The sequence below is a fragment of the Clarias gariepinus genome, chromosome 8, assembly GCF_024256425.1.
Source record: "Clarias gariepinus isolate MV-2021 ecotype Netherlands chromosome 8, CGAR_prim_01v2, whole genome shotgun sequence".
NCBI lineage: Eukaryota > Metazoa > Chordata > Actinopteri > Siluriformes > Clariidae > Clarias > Clarias gariepinus.
In genome coordinates, this window is record NC_071107.1 from 30,292,477 (window position 1) to 30,309,868 (window position 17,392).

Consider the following 17,392-nt stretch of genomic DNA (forward strand, 5'->3'; position numbering starts at 1 on the left):
AACAGACGGTCCTAAAGATCAGATTTTTTTGAACACGTCATTGTTTTAAAAAAAATGACAAAATGATCTTATAGATGTAGAATAGTAAAGAAAACTATTGAGTTTGGGGAACAACTGTATTAGTTGACAACGATTGACTAACACAGATTGAGCGCTCCCTGCTCTATAGGGCTTAAAGTTATGCACCATTTTCTATGTATATATATATGTGTATATATATATATATATATATATATATATATATATGTATGTATATATATATATATATATATATATATATATATATATATATATTATAAAACATATATATATATATATATATATATATATATATATATATATATATATATAATACACAGAGAAATCCCACCACAATTTCTGTCTATCAAGTAAGCATCAGGTGCCACCTGCCAGATCATTCTTCTTTTTTTTTTTACATTGTTAATCCAGAAAAGCGTGCGTGCAGTTGAACCATAGAGATGAGCAGAAAATAAAGCAGATTGACAATGGCTTGCTTGACACAGCACTTCTGTTCACACATTCCTGTCATTTTTTTTGCATAGTCAACAGTGCAAGTGCCTTTGCTGGCTCCTGCTACAGTGTCACCAGGATCTAACTAGAAGCCTCTAAATATTACATGGTGTGACAACAACAACCAGCAAATGCCTTTTGTCGCTATCTCACAGCATAGCCAGTACGGTGCGAACCATCAGAGAGTGAACATCCCAGTTTTCACTTAGTAAAACTCTTCAACTGGGACACTGGGAGTAAGAGAAGACCATCAAGCATGTACAAGGCCAGCTACCTGCACGAAGTGCATAAGAAAAAATACGAGCACTCTGATGTGTTTGAGGATCAAGGCGAAGCCTCTACCTTCAGTTCCAGCATGGTGCCTGGATTGGAGAGCCTCCAGGAGCTGAACGACCGTTTTGCCCGCTACATCAATAGAGCCCGTGTGCTGGAGCAGCGCAATGCGGTTCTCCGCAAACAGCTGGAGACGCTGCAGCACATGGAAGCCGAAGCTGGGCTCGAGGAGGTCTTCAGGGAGCAGATCGGCACTAACCAAGAGCGTATCCGTGAGCTTCAGGCTGAGCGCTCCAAGCTGGAAAGAGAACTCAAAGATGCTGAGCACATGCTGAGGGAATTTACTGACAGGTCAGCTCCAGCACCTTCAGCACTAATAAATAGATGCCCAAGTTATATCTTTTGATTTGTTTAAATTCACATCATGGTATTATTTGTTATTTGACATGTGTATGGAGGCAAATAAGAAATATATGCAGTGAATAAGAATCTAAAATTGCCTATTTAATTTAGATTCATGGGATCATTCATTTTCATCCCATTCACAGACGAATACACACACAAAAACAGAACAATCTCACTCACGATCACTTATCGTCTATACTGCTTTATCCTGTATTCAGGGTCGCGGGGGTCCTGGACCCTATCCCAGGAGGCTTAGGGCACGAGGCGGGGTACATTTTGGACAGGGTGCGAATCCACTGTATTAATAATTGTCCTGGATAAATATACTGTAGTACATGTGCAAAAGTATACATGCAAGTAAATGCTGTAGAGCAAGGATGCCTCTGAAATAAATAATAAAGAAATTAATAAATGAATTAATAAAGGAATAAGGCCAAGTAAACAGTAATTAATAAAACAAAATCATTATTTGGTGTGTGACGATTTGTGCAACTTATATAAGGAAATTGGCGGAAGTTTTACTGAGCATCCTGTAGAACTACGCAAAGGTCTTCTGATGACTGTGACTGCTGCATCTGCTTCTTTTTTGCATGCAAAACCCAACATGTTTTTTTTTTCCCCCTTTTCTTTTGTTCTTTTTTTCTGCCTTACAAATATTTTCCTTAAACCTTTAATTTTTTGGTGGTATACTTATGTTTTAAAATCAGAAATGTTTGACTCAATAATAAAGGTATATTTCAAAAAAAAAAAATAATCTATAACAAAGTAATAAAAATAGTATGGTGTATATTATATTAAAATAATATTAATACAACTATCATGTTATTATTATTATTATTATTATTATTATTATTATTATTATTATATTCATCAATATATTATGTTTAGCAATTAATTTTATAAATTAATAAAAATGTACAAGTTTTTATTTTCTTAAGTGTGTAACTACAACCTTATGTAACATTAACGTTATGTAACATTAATGTTCACATTTATCTACACATAGAAACTAATAGTCTAATAGCTAAATGCAGGGTTTTAACCAACTTGGCTTGTCCACAGATACAGAAATGAATGCGAATATCAGGACCACCTGCAAGGGACCCTGGAGCAGCTCAATAAGGTACACAAATGTCCAAATGATTTTCTTTTATGATCTGCTAAACCTACCTCATTATAGATTATGTTCTTACATAAATTTGAGCTTATCTATAATATATTTTAGCATGAAATTAAAAAAGACATGCCTAACAGGAAGCATAATTAGTGAGAACCCTCATACAGTTTTTCTGATAATATAAAACCGCTTAATTTCACCATTTTTAAAGCCAAATGTCAAGCGTGTCTGATTAAATAAATGAGAAGTTACGTGATTTATTCACCCAGAAACGTTTTTCTCTCTCTTGTAACAGACACACACACACACACACCTTTCTCCAAGCTTATATATATATATGTATATATATATATATATATATATATATATATATATATATATATGTATATATATATATGCTCAGCAAAAAAAGAAACATCCTCTGACTTTCAACTGTTTTTACTTTCAGTAAACTTAATGTGTAAATATTTGTACGAACACTAATAATATTTGTTCAACACCATAAGATATAAGCTAAAAATGTTTCACAATGTGTCCCTGAATGAAGGGAGGCTTAAAAAGTACCAGTCAGTATCAGGTGTGGCCACCAGCTGCTTGAAGTACTACAGTGCATCTCCTCCTCATGGACTGCCTATTGCGGACAGTCTGAGCACTGATGGAGGGATTGTGTGTTCCTGGTGTGACTCGGACAGTTGTTGTGGCCATCCTGTACCTGTCACGCAGGTGTGATATTCGGATGTACCGATCCTGTGCAGGTGTTGTTACACGTGGTCTTCCACTGCGAGGATGATCAGCTGTCCTTCCTGTCTCCCTGTAGCGCTGTCTTAGGCGTCTCACAGTGCGGACATGGCATTTTATTGCCCTAGCCACATCAGCAGTCCTCATGCCTCCCTGCAGCATGCCTAATGCACGTTCACGCAGATGAGCAGGGACCCTGGGCATCTTTCTTTGGGTGTTTTTCACAGTCGGTAGACAAGTCTCTTTAGTGTCCTGCGTTTTTAGAACTGTGACCTTAAATGCCTACTTTCTGTAAGCTGTTAAGGGCTTAACGACCATTCCACAGGTGCATGTTAATTAATTGATTATAGTTAATGGAACATGCAGGGCAAACATTGAAAACTCTTTAACCCCTTTACAATGAAGATCTGTAAAGTTATTTGTATTTTTACAACATTATTGAAAAAGGGACGTTTCTTTTTTTGCTGAATATATATATAAACAGTTTTTCTTCCTGAGAAATTGTGGTTTGAAGGAAACTGTCTGATTGACTGAGTCTTCTATCAAATCAATAGGAGGCAGACGCTGCGCTCCTGAGGAACCTGGAGTATCAGATCGAGTCTCAGTTTCTGCAAGATGACATAAATGCCACAAAGGAGAGACATAAAAAGGTAATGAGGCTGTATGCCCAGCATGCCAACTTTGACTATGACCTTTTTAAGTCATATTTCTGGCAATGGAAGGTATGGCTGACTGACTTGACTGGTGAAAGAGAAATATATTGGGTCTTATGACATGGCTTCAGTTATAGTTAAAATAATTGTTGCCAGCTAAAACACACTAAAAACTGATGTACTTATCTAACCAGAGGATCTTAAATTTGGATTTGGCCAAACCTGTAATTATTGAATTCAGGTGTTTCAGTCAGGCACCTTATTTACAGTGAAGTGCAATCATAATGCTTGAGTGTTATACCAAGAAATCTTGGACAATGCTGTGCTTCCAACTTTGTGGTGACAGTTTGTGAAAGACCCTTTTCTATTTCAACATGTATGTGCCCCAGTTCACAAAACAAGAGCTACAGTATAAAGATCTGGTTTGATGAGTTTGGTGTGGAAGAACTTGACTGGTCCTAACACAGAGCCCTGACGAACACCATCAAGAACCTTTGGATGACCTTTGGATTAAGCAATTTTCCTCTGGGATTAATAAAATTCTTTGAGTCTTGAATTTTTAAATCTTGGATTAACCTAAAAGGAGATTGTAAGTCATGTCTTCTCATCCAACATGTGCCTGACCTCATAAATGTACCACACCTACAAAATGAATGAGCACAAATTCCCACAGAAACACTCCAAAATCTTGTTGCCAGCCACAGAAGAGTGGAAGCTGTTAAAGCTGCAAAAGGGGGGGTCAAGTCCATATTAAAGTATATGTACTGTACACAGTGTCATTGCAGGTTTGGCCAAATACTTTTGTTTATATATTGCATGTAATTTTGTGTAGAGTGTCAGGTCAAGTGCGGTTTACAACAAGGAATAAACCGTAAGGAATGAACAATCACACCAGATCTATTGCAGCATATTATATGAAAGTCTAATTATCTATCTAATAACACAGCTATAAATGAGAAGTTTGGTGTGAATAAACAGTATAAATTTGCTTCATACCAAGCACTAAATTATACCTCAAATTGACCTCAACTGCTTGAAATGGATTTAACCATGCATCCAAACTTTACCTGTTTGGACTAAGAGTTTGGACTCAATTTATAAGCATTATGTGAAAGGAACCTCTATGATGACTCATTCCATTTGACCTGGGTTGTTTTATAGACTGCCACTACAGTTTAGTGCACCTCACACACATGCACACACGTGAGTTGTAAATCATCCCCCCAACTGCCAGGGGATGAAACGACTACATCCTTACTGTACTGTATTCTCACTCACCATCTTTTGTCCTCCACAGAATTTGGCAGAGATACAAACATACTTAAACATCCTTAACCAGATCAACCAGACTGTTGTTTTAATTCCCAGTATGTCAGTGGGGATTTCAGAGGTAAGGTGACTTTGTGGTGTAGAGTACCCCAATGGGAGGGGGTCACACCTTGTTCTTAATGATAAAACATTTATTAGATGTAATTATGGAGAGGTTAGCTATTTATTGGTTAGCTTGTGTTTTTCATGTAACATTTAATGAGCTAGGAACTCATGTTTGTGACAACAAAGCTTATAATGATGTCACCTCACAGCTCCAGGGTCCTTGTTTTTTTGTTCTTCCTGGGATATTCTAGACCAGTGGTCAGCAAATCCTGGTCCTTTAGCTTCACCTGCCCTTAACATTTCTGTGTTTTTGTGTTCTACTTCTATTTAGAAGAGAATGGTACTTAGCCGATTAGTTGCATCTAGGTAAACACTAAAACTTACAGAGCAAGGGATCCTCCAGGAGCAGGCTTGAGGACCAGCAGAACATTCAACGATCTAGTTTCAGTAAACTTGTGATTGATTCCTATTCCAGGGTAACAGAAGTGCAACCAAGGATTGGTGTAGTCTTTGGCCATTTTATCCAATCCACTTTTTGAAAGCATTCCTGAAATGTTTTTCTGTTTACCATGGTTGTATAGAGGGATTATTTCATTTACAGCCACCTTCCTGTGAGCTCAAATTAGACTAGCTTCAAATTTTTGGTTTAATGGCAATGTGATTGCAGATATATACTGTGAGTGTTTACAGTACTGTGCAAAAATCTTGAGCCACCCCTCATTTCTTCATATTAAATTTAAAATCTAATTCAAGAAATGGGAACAAATTTGTTTTACTGCAAAGTACATTATATAAATTTCAAAATTGCTTGTTTACTGTATGTAACAACCTCAGCAGCAACCTCATTTCCCCTCTTATCTTTTCCATCCACTCAGCATTCTGCATCACCAGTACACTAATCACCAGCCTGATCATCTGTTATCATCAACACCTGTTTCTTCACATATTAGATTAGTTAGGTTTTTATGATTAAATGATTCATAGGCCACTGTGTAACTTAACAAATAAAAAAAAATATTTCTGGTCGGGTCTTTAAAATAAGAGCCAAAAACTTGCTGAGACTGAGAGTCAAAAAGTTCCTCAGGAAGACTGATGAACTATTCCTCAGGACTAAATAAAATATACAAGAAAGTCTGGCTCTTTTGAAGAAAAATGTGAAGAAATGCACAGTGGTGGTTCATTTGGTTAAGGCACTTGGTCACTGATTGGAAGGTTGTGGGTTCAAGCCCCAGCACCACCAAGTTGCCACTGTTGAGCCCTTGAGCAAGGCTCAATCTATCTGCTTCAGGGTCGCTGTATCCTGACTGACCCTGTGCTCCGACCCCATCTTCCCAACTAGAATATCATTTCACAGTGCTGTTAGGTACATTTGACAAATAATTGAATCTTATCTCCCATGAATGAGACGTGGCTCAGGACGTTTGCACAGTACTGTATGTACTGTTTCCTTCCCTCATTTTCTTTTCCTTATCTCTCTCTGTGTCTGTCTCAAAGGAGCAGGAGAAGCTGTTAAGTCAGAGGAGAGTTCCTGCTTTGAGCACTCAGTTAGAGGAGTATAAGAGTGCTCTCTGTCAGCTGCAAGCACAAAAGCACAAGCTGCAAACTGAGGTAAGTCACCATAGAGATGGTGACGTGGAGCAATATTTGGTCAGTCCCACTAGTCATGTTGCTATCCATTTACTTACTGTATATTCTATCATATATGTCTATATTATAGTATACCTATGTTAATTGTCAATTGATATAAATGGGGGTTTAGGAGTTAAAACATCACTTTCTTTACAAAAGAAAAATCACCATTTATGGTTTGTAGACAAATGAATAGGCGTGCGGCACAGTGGTGTCATTGCTATCTCACAGCTCTATGGTCTTTATGTTTGATCCTGAATTCTTGTTACTGTGTGTGGATTTTCTAAGCATGTTCTGAGATTGGTCGAGGTAAAGTGCCCCAAGATGTTAATGTGGATGGGGCATCCTGTCCAGAGGGTATTCCCAGCTAGGGTCTAATGTTCCTGCGATTGGTGATAGATCCAATGTGATAAACAGGAAATGTCCTAAAAGTGATTGAGAGACAAACCAGTGGCCAGCAACTTTCCATCTATATCTTACATGCAGAGTTTATGTGTAGATATAGTAGGCTAAGTCAAAAATTATCCTCACTCCAGTTATACTAAAACTTCTCTTGGCTGCACTGTCATACCAACACTTTCCATTCAGGGCTACTGTCTCGCCAATCACTTCTGTGCAGGTTCAGTGATTCATCACTTTGAGAGTAAACAGCAGAGTATGGGATGGAAACATCCTTAATCACCGACCAAATAAATGTTCAAAAGTCAACCATTGATCCTTACAGTTTTCTAGGATTCTCAAGGGCCACAATTCTAACATTATCACAAAAAAAGTTCAATAATCCACAGTGTTTATTACACTGAGATATTTAAGAGCTGTAGCCTAAACTTTGGATTAAATGCAGAAGACTGCTATCCAAGGGCCTTGTGATCTTGCATAACACTTCTGCCCTTACTGTTGACAATCAGAAATAAATTTGTTTTGATGTGTTAAAGCATCCTCCCTATAGTCCTGATCTCGCTCGATTAGACTTTCACCTGTTTGGGACCCCTGAAAGCAGCCCTACGAGGACAAAGATTCACTTCTGATGAACCTCAGCCTAGCTCAGCTTAGCTTAAAACATTTTTAATGAAGGAATATGAAAGATTGACAAAGTGTATTGAAAAGTAAAAAGTTTATGTTGAAAAACTATCTATTTGTCTGTACTAAAAGGTGATTAAAACAAATTCAACAGTCAGAATAAGGATCATTTTTGACTCACCCTTATATTTTACAATATATCGGAATTAGAAGAAGTCCTTATTTGGTACTAATACATTTAACTGTTTCTTATACCAGTTTGATAGTAAGCTGGGATGAGAGCTGGCAGCATAGTGAAGTTGTGTGTAAACTGCAACCTTAGGATTAGTATCCAGAACCTGAGCTACTCTGCCCCTTCTCGAAAAATGACTTGCTTTTACTGGAGACTATAGTCGTTATTCTACAATGAATTGTTTAAAATTTATAAAATGACATTAGTTGAAATATCTGATGCCTACTAATTATTCAAGATTTGAAAGTCACCTGGGGTAAAAAAAAAAAAAAAAGGAAGAAAAAAAGCTCTCAATATCTATACAAAACCACAGGGTGGCAGTAAAATTGCAACTTTTGTTTTGTCAAACTGGGACTGTTGATTGTACAGAATAAAAGAACACGGTTATTAGAGTAAACCTACTATTATTTCTCTATAAAATCCCCTGCTACACTAATGCGCTTATTCAAGTGGCCTCTCAGGAACTCCTTTAATGACCCAAAATGAGTGACGTCAGGACCGTACGAGTGATGTAGTAATATATCACTATAGATAGATAGATAGATAGATAGATAGATAGATAGATAGATAGATAGATAGATAGAATTTCTCTTGTATGACTAATTCATACTGTCTTTGGATCTGTACTACCTAGCAACACATACTGTATACTATTTTACATCTCTTTGGACATTTGGTGGCGGAATATATAACCATAACCTTCTCTCGCATATCTCCCTCTACTAGACCTCAGCATTAGAGCAGGCCATCAAGATCACACAAGAGAGCTATGATGAAGAGATTCAAATGTACAACGAGCAAATCGAATCTCTCAGAAAGGGGATCGAGGATGCTGAGCTCTTGCTGGAGAAATACACCAATGAGTGCAGACAGCTGGCCGTGTACCAGACCTCGCTGGAGAACGAACTGGAGAGATACAAGAGGATCATTGAGAATGAAGACAGCAGGTTAGATGACTGTGGATCTCTTGCTTTAAAAGATACTTTATAAGATGCTTGATAGATGTCTCTTCTGTATACTGGGTTACCGGACATAGCCACAAGGTGGGAGTACAATCCCAGGAATCCAACTAATGATATATACTAGTCTTTTTAGTGTTCTTTTTTTCTTTTAATTAAACTAAATTATACTCTTATTCTTTTAAATAATCATAATGACATTTGGTTTCACACTGAAACACCTTTTGAAACAGGAAATAGGTTCCCTGATGCTCTGCCTTGTTGTGATCACACTTGTCTCACTCTGTTTCACAGATTGAATTCAGCCATAATTGGAAGCCCCATTAGTCTGCTCACCGCCAATTACAGATCACACACTCGCAGCCCCACCATGACCAGCCGAGGGAAAGGTGACAGAGGATGAGGGTGATGCGGAGGGAGGAAGGGAGGGGAGGGGAGACCTGTGTGTCTGGTCCATTTGGGTTATTTTTATCTTATTAGACTGGAACAAATGGCCTCATAAATATCAAATTTATGGATGTAAATTTGTAAAGTTATAGAGTTTAAAATTTAATTGGCATAGAACTACTGATTGAACTGGTTTATAGTTAGTAGGGCAGATTAAAATTTTTAAAAAGGGGCGTTATCAAATTTGCAGTAAGCCTAAGATTCCCAGATAATAATAATCATGATCAGATTGAAACTATTAAATTGTCTCTTAGCTAATTTTAAAATACATAAAAATTGACAATCCCTGATTTTATTTATACACTTATTTCATTTGAGAGTATATTCATTTTGCTATTCCGATCAGGCCTGAATGACCAACAATAGTCAAACAATAAGAAATGCATTACAGTATGTCATGTTTTAGTAGATATAATTAGATCATATGATAGACTAATGGTTTCAGTACTTCTACAATAAAAAAAAACTAATACTTTTGTTTTATGCTTACTAATATCAGAAGTATGCTGTGAACGAATAAACAGTTAGAGCACTACATTGCTTTGCAGTAAAATATCCAGAAAATAATTATGTACAGTCGTGGCCAAAAGTTTGGAGAGTGATACAAATCAATTTTTTTTACAAAGTCTGCTGCTTCAGTGTTTTTAGATCTTTTTGTCAGATGTTATTATTATATACTAAAGTATAATTATAAGAATTTCATAAGTATTAAGGGCTTTTATTGACAATTAAATTAAGATGATGCAATGAGGCAATATTTGCAGTGTTGACCATTCTTGTTCAAGACCTCTGCAGTTAGCCCTGGCATCCTGTCAGTCAACTTCTGGACCACATCCTGACTGATGGCAGCCCATTCTTTCATATTCAATTGTCAGAATTTTGGGGGTTTTGTTTGTTCGTCATCATCTTGAGGGTTGACCACAAGGTCTGGGGAGTTTCCTGGCCATGGACTCAAAATTTAGATGTTTTTTTTTCTCATGCCCCTTAGTTATCATGTTTGGCTTATGGCAAGGTGCCCTATTACGCTGGAAAAGGTATTGTTTGTCACCAAACTGTTCCTCGGATGGTAGGGAAAAGTTGTTCTCTGGGGATGTTTTTGGATCATTCTTCTTCATGGCTGTGTTCTTAGGCAAAACTGTGAGTAAGCCCACACTCTTGGCTGGGACTCATGGTAGCGTTATTGTTACTTCAGTATACTGTAGTAACATCTCACAAAAAGATCTAAAAACACTGAAGCAGCAGATGTTTGTCATTTTCAAAACTTTTAGCCACAGCTATACTCTGGAATATTTAATGTTTAAAACAGATATGAAAATGGTAAAGATTCGTATTGATGAGAAAAGATACTCACCTGTAAAGTACATTAGACATCTTATAATACAGTATAATATCACTCTAGTCAGTATGCTACTCCAAATGGTTGGAAGTGTTGCTGCAGTGATTATCTGTTCAATAACAGGTATTTTCTGTCAGTAAATTACTGCAAATTTTACAGTTGTAACAGAACGTAGCATGCATGTCTATGTACAGTACACTCACCAGGCACTTACTGGGTTGTACCCACTCTTGTTTCAGAACTCCCTTAAGTCTTCATAGCATAGATTCAACAAGGTTCTGTTAACATTCCTTAGAGATTTTTGTCCATATTGACATGATAGCATCACGCTGATGTAGATTTTCCCGCTACGCACCCATGATGTGACATGATGCCGCCATTTGAGTACAGTGAACATACTGTAATGTTCAAGAAACCAATTTAAGATACTTTTAGCATTGTGACATGGTGCGTTACTATATTGCTGGTCATAAAGGCATGGACATGGTCAAAACACTACTCACTACTCAGGCTGTTTCATTTAAACATTGCTCAACTGGGCCAATGTGTGCTAAGAAAATATGCCCCACAACATTACGCCAGCCCGAACCATTGGCACAAGGCAGGATGGATTCATGCTTTCATGCTGTTTTCATTCAATTCTGACCCTAGCATCTGAGTGTTGCAGCAAAAAATCCAGACTTATCAGGTTGGAAAATTGCAAATTGTTGCCTCAGTTTCCTGTTCTTAGCTGACAGCAGTGGGACCTGGTGTGGTTTTCTGCTGTAGTCTATCTGATTCAAGATCCATTCAAATTTGATCTTTAGCATACCTCAGTTGTATCAAGATGTTACTGTTGCCTTTCCGAAGCAGTCTCCCCATTCTCCTCTCACCTCTGGCATCAACATAGCATTTTTGTCCAGAGATGCTCGGATTGAACTTCAGCAGATTGTCCTGACCATGTCTGCATGCCTAAATGCATTGTCTTGCTGCCATGTGCTTGGCTGATTAACAAGCAGTAAAATAGGTGTACCTGATGATGTACCTCAATCAATATTATCAGCTTCATGGTTGTATTTTGGAAATATGATAGTCGAGACTAAAATGCAGTACATTTTATGGGTTCAAAGCATACAGAACACAGCTTTTTTTGTTTGGTGGTTTGTTGGAATCTACATAAAGATAGAAGCACTACACAGATTTCAGGATATATAGCTGCATTAAGGACTGTAAATTTACTCCTGATGTTTTTTTCCGGAAAGGCTTCAATTGCACTCGATCTATATGCAGAGGCAGACTGAACCATTTGTCTATACTGTAGATGGAGGATAAAACCTCTAAAATTCCTAATTTCTTTTTTACAGATAAAAATTTTAGTCTCACCCTATTTCTTTAGAAAATGTATTATAATTTATTTATTCGTCTAGTAGCTAAAAGTCTTTTCTGTAATTCAGGCATGTTTAGGGCTGTCCTTAAATCAGGGAACTGGACCTTTCCTGACATCCCTGGCTATTGATTAGCCAGTTCCCACTCTCTTCCTTTCTATTTCTGTCTAAGGTGCTTTGGGAGGAAGTTGGATCTGCTCTAGCAATGATGCATTATACTGACCTTTCGAACAAACTCGCCTGGCACAACACTATGCAAGTGTGAATCGTTTGACTAATTGCTGTGTGCTCGGAACGACACTCGAGCCATTCATTTAATGCAATTGTGTGTTTTAAGTGGAGAAAAAGGTTTTAGGTGTGATTAGTCTTTGTGTGAGCGTGTTTAGGGCTGCTCTGATGATCACATCCTGATTATTATCTTGATTTTGGCCTCAGCAATTAGCTTGCTTATCATTAACTAATTAAAGCCTTTTTTTTTTGTAATGCACACCGATGTTCGGTAAATGAGCGCTGTAATAAAGCAGATAAGTGAAATGGCAGCATGTTGGTAGACATAATGTGCTGTTAGAGGTCTGACAAATCACTAAAAGGTCTTTTTTAATTTGTCGCAAATGGCAACTAGATATTCTGTAATAAGAGTTCATGGAATATGCGCCTGTTAATCAGAATCAATATTCACAAGCAAAGTGTCAGCCACATGATTCAAGTACAATTCTACTTTTTTCGATAATGTGCTCTGTGCCTAAGGGTTTGTTATGAACATTTGTAAAATACTTTTGCTATTGCTGTAGTTATACAGTAGCTCGTTGCACTGCTTACTTCTGTAACCTTTTCTTACCCTAAACGTCTTGATTTTTGCTTCTTGCTTCAGTGTTTGTGGCAGCAACTGCTCAGATGAATTGTTTATAAGTGACAAGGATTCTGATTAACCCTCTTTTTCAGACATCACTCAAGCCTTCCAGGACATTGCCAGTGTCAAGCCCCGTCAAAAGAACCAGGCCAAGAAGGTGATCAAAAAGAAAAAGGATGTGCAAGAAGAACAAGAAAAAGAAGCATATGATCATGTCCAGGTCGAAGGGGAGGTGAAACAAGCTGATGATGTACCTGACGGTGCTCAGATCAGCAAGGCTTTCGACACACTCTGCAACATTGTGCGCAACCGCATGAGAAGGTACAAGCAGCCTGAACCCATCACTGATTTTTATACTAAGGGCCGCTATGTCCTGGTCACAGGTGAATCCAGCTACCTGGATCCTTGCTTCTACACTACAACACCCTCTCCTGGACACATTTTCGTCACCATTTGTGATGACGACATCTCCCCATGCAAGCCCCGTGAGCGTAAAACTCCTTCTCCTCCACCAAGCCCCTCCCCTGTTGCCCCCACTTTCCCAGTAATTCCTCCCAGTCCTCCAGATAACAACCATACCGGTAAGAAAGACGACCAGTCAAGTGGGAAGGAAGATAATGATGATGATGCAGGCTGTACCCCTAATCCACAGGGTGGCAAGCCAAAGAACAAGAGAGGCATGAGTGGGAAACGAGGACCTCCACCTATGAAGTCAAGCTCCAGCATGGCTTCGGATTCCATGCGGTACGAGAAGGTGGAAGTGGTGGAGTCGGTGGAGAAGCTTTCACCTGACCTCAGAGTGAAGGGGTATGAGGAAACGTCAATGGTTGTGGAGACCATGATTGAAAAGATGAGCAAAAAGAAGCATGGGGATCGGGCCACATGAGAATCTGAGTCTGATTTATGCGGCTGCGTTTCACGTCAAAGCCACTGCTTTACACTGTTGCCCTTTGTCTTACATTTTTTGATCTACAGTGAAAAAAAAGCTAAAAATCTTACTCCTAATTTTTAATTTGAAATATTATTAATTGGAAGTTGCAGATTTGCAGTGTAATAGTTTTTGAATAAATGAGCAGCAAGTATTAATTTGGTATTCTATGTCATTTGTAACATACTGTATGGAGTTGCCGTAATGGCCATTGCAGCATTTAAATTTCTAATATTTTACTATTTATTTAACAAATTAACACAGGTCTTCCCAAACTGTTTGTTAATGCTCCAGTTAAAAATAAATTTCAACCCCCTTGTTTCGCTTTTTATTTAAATACTCAATTTTAGTGTCTCCTGCCCCTCCTGAGGACTGCTAAGCAACCAGCCAGGGAGGATATCTTCACCTATGAGGTCACAGTAGGAGGGGAACCGAATTGACTTGTTTTAGCTCTAGCAAATATAAAAATGAAAAAAAAAAAAAAAAAACGTGAAGGACTAGAAAGTGAATATTGCATTATATGTCCCCTTTAAATGTTATTTGTATTATTGGACATCTAGTATCTCACTACAGCATGGATTCACACTGTATAAAGTCTCTCTGTCTCTCACTCTGCACCATGAAGTGAATGTGTTTGCCTAGAAGAGACAGCTGGAGATGACGCTCATCCATTTTACATGAAGGTGGCCCAGTGGAGTACCGATGTGACCTCTGAATAATCTGCTCTCTGGAGCCAAAGATAACCAGAATTTGTTTGCATCTGTCTTAAAAAAATAGACTTCTACGAATTTTCTTAAGGTTTAACATATAATGGGGAAGGAAATCAGACACTATGTTATTGGAAATTGGAACAAAAAAGGATTTCTGTCATGCTGGAGCACATTCTTGTCATGGTTGGGGTATATGTATGTTTTTAGATTGTTAAACCTGCTGCAAATCAGTACAGTTTCAGTATTCAGTCTCATCACATTTATCCTATGATCAACCCCTTCTCTTTGATTTCTGGATGAGAGATGACTATGACCACCATCTCCAAACCACCAGTTGTAGGTTTATCTTCGAATAGCATGATGTTAATAATTCCAGGATAGTTTTACAGACTTGTCAATGAACACTGAAGTCATTTCGGTGGATTTCAGTCTTTTATGTTATTATTGACGTGTAAGACTGTACGTGTGAGAAACGCAACCTTGATTCGATAATATTCTGTTTATTTCTGAAAACCAGTCTAAATCCTATATTGTCCCTACGTTGTAAAACATCCTCAGTATCATTCAAATGCTTTAACAAACAGCAGAACAGATTTATTGTTAGATATATATTGAAGGATATGAAGGTTTCATTGTTGGCCACAAGCTGTGATCACACATTATGTCTCCTGTTTCGATATAAATAGGTGTTATTCAAAAAAAGAAAAAAAGAAAAATCAATGTCACTGCTCTCTCAGCAAGGTACTAGTCTTTAGGTGGAATAACACAGAGAATCATTTACAGTCACAAACTGTACAATAGTTGTCTTCGTAGAGGTGGGGAGACAGCAAGGGAAGCAATAAATTCATATACTATTTTTACATTTTAGATTGTGTATATACATTTTCTAAAAATTATAAAAAAGAAGAGAACACCAGAGTTAATATCTTGTAGAATAGGTCGTTTTGGAGAATATATATATATTTTTTTTTTCAATTAACGCAGGCCTACATGGAACAACAGGAAACTTGTGACCACAGAGAAAAAAGGAATATAGGAGCAAGAAAGAGAGGAAGAGAAGGAGTAGAGATACACTGAGAGGGAAAGAGAGCTAGAGAAAAGAGAGAAAGCAGGCATCATGCAGTTCTGACTGAGGCTAGTTGCTTTTGCTCATCATCCTCTCAAGGCTCCTTTCGACAGCTTCGTCCAGCTCCTCCTCCAGCTCCTCCTTTTTGGACATGGCTAATTTGGACTGGTAGTCCCTGACCACTTGCTCTATGTAGGGCGCACTCTGCGTGCCATGCAGCATGAGGGTCCACTCGGTTAGATGGCCACTCTGTGGTGACTCTCCGCTGAAGCCGACCTCGAGCTTCCATGTGCCGCGAGGGTCTTCGCCCCACGTGTGCGTGCTCATGAAAGGCCACTTGTCAAACCCAACGGTCGAGTCGGAGTCACGTGGCCGCCGGCTCAGCAGGATGGACTTGGTGCCCATAGGTGAAGTCAGGTTGAGCATGAGCTCTCCGCGCCGGCTTGCATTCACTGTCACCACCGCCTGGACGTGCTCCAGGTAGCGCACAAAATTCTCGCGGCCCTGACAAGCATCTGTGGTGATGGTGAGTGCTAGCTTTGAACCTGATTGGATCTTGCTGTGGGGAAAGGGGATAAAAATACAATGTGAGACACAATGTCTTGATTTAAATCAATTTAAATCACATCATCATTACAGATTATAATCGAAATGGCTATAACTTTAAGCTATAACTTTAACCGAACTTATATAACCATCCATCCACACTGATATCCAGTTTAGGGTCATGAGTGTCCTGGAGTCTTTCCCTGGGATCAGGGCACAAGGCAGTGGATACCCTGTGTGTCATGCCAACCCATTGCAGGGCAAAAGAACACACACTTACATACCGAAAATTACATTCTGTTCAATTTGGACACATCAATCAGCCTACAGTACAGTACATGTCCAGGAGCACCTGGAGAAAGTCACTAAACATGGGCATAAAACACACACACACACAAACTGAGATAAATCAACCCTAGAGATTATTAATCGCTAAGCCACTGTACTGCCAATACAACCAATAAATCCATTACACATAAGCTACTTACTCTTGACAGACTACATTGTGTTATTGAAGAAGTGCTTATGTGAACATCAATACAAATATTTTTGCTGTTTAATAAAAAGCAATAATCAATCATTTTATAACTAGTTTTTTAGGCACCGTTTTCTCCCTAACAACGCACCTAATCATGAATTATATACTGTTATATACTAGGACTAGGAAAAAAAAGAAAAACTACCAGCTTCTCATGTGGAAAGGTTAGCCCCGAACTCTTTTTTACTTCCCTGGAATATTAGTTCAGCAAGAACAAGCTGTAAAGAGCAGACAACAGAAACCCTATTATGTCCCCTTTTTCAATAACGCACCACCCTTGTGCTAGACAAATTGTTCTGGCGAGATGAAGGGACCTGGTCCACGCCGTAAGAGGCGGACGGCTTTGTTGCTGCGCTCGCACAAAGGCGCAGTGCTGCTGACAGCCTGTTTTGTGCCAGCAGGACGATAACGCCAGAGGGCTGGAGCGAGCGGCCATAAAGTGGACGTAATGGCATTATCAGAGACAGGTCTCCCATCCTGGTCCATTACTGCACTCGGATTACGTACGTGGGTCTGTGTGAGACTACTGGTACGCAAGTGGGGCGTGTTTCCTGGGAGACTAATTTAGAAAAAAAAAAAAAGAAGTGCGAGACAAAAGGGAAGTCGAGCGTGTATTCGGTTGTTTGGAAAATTGGAACGTCACGAACTAAAGCCGCAGGGGGTGTCTCATGAATAT

At 38.6% G+C, this 17,392-nt stretch overlaps 2 protein-coding genes across 2 annotated transcripts in view; one reads left to right on the forward strand and one right to left on the reverse strand.

Moving 5' to 3' along the window:
* The first annotated feature begins 716 nt into the window (after positions 1-716).
* LOC128528460 (filensin) lies at positions 717-13,916 on the forward strand. Its single transcript, XM_053501299.1, has 8 exons — positions 717-1,155; positions 2,272-2,332; positions 3,619-3,714; positions 5,015-5,107; positions 6,586-6,699; positions 8,699-8,919; positions 9,226-9,320; positions 13,021-13,916. Exons 1-8 carry the CDS (start codon positions 788-790, stop codon positions 13,812-13,814), a joined length of 1,842 nt encoding a protein of 613 aa, XP_053357274.1. The 5' UTR covers positions 717-787; the 3' UTR covers positions 13,815-13,916.
* Positions 13,917-15,068: 1,152 nt separating this feature from the next.
* pcsk2 (proprotein convertase subtilisin/kexin type 2) overlaps positions 15,069-17,392 on the reverse strand; it is a 35,825-nt gene continuing 33,501 nt past the window's right edge. The window contains exon 12 of the mRNA XM_053501298.1: positions 15,069-16,191. Within this exon, the coding sequence (XP_053357273.1) occupies positions 15,702-16,191 (490 nt within the window). The 3' untranslated portion in view covers positions 15,069-15,701. The remainder of the gene's footprint in view (positions 16,192-17,392) is intronic.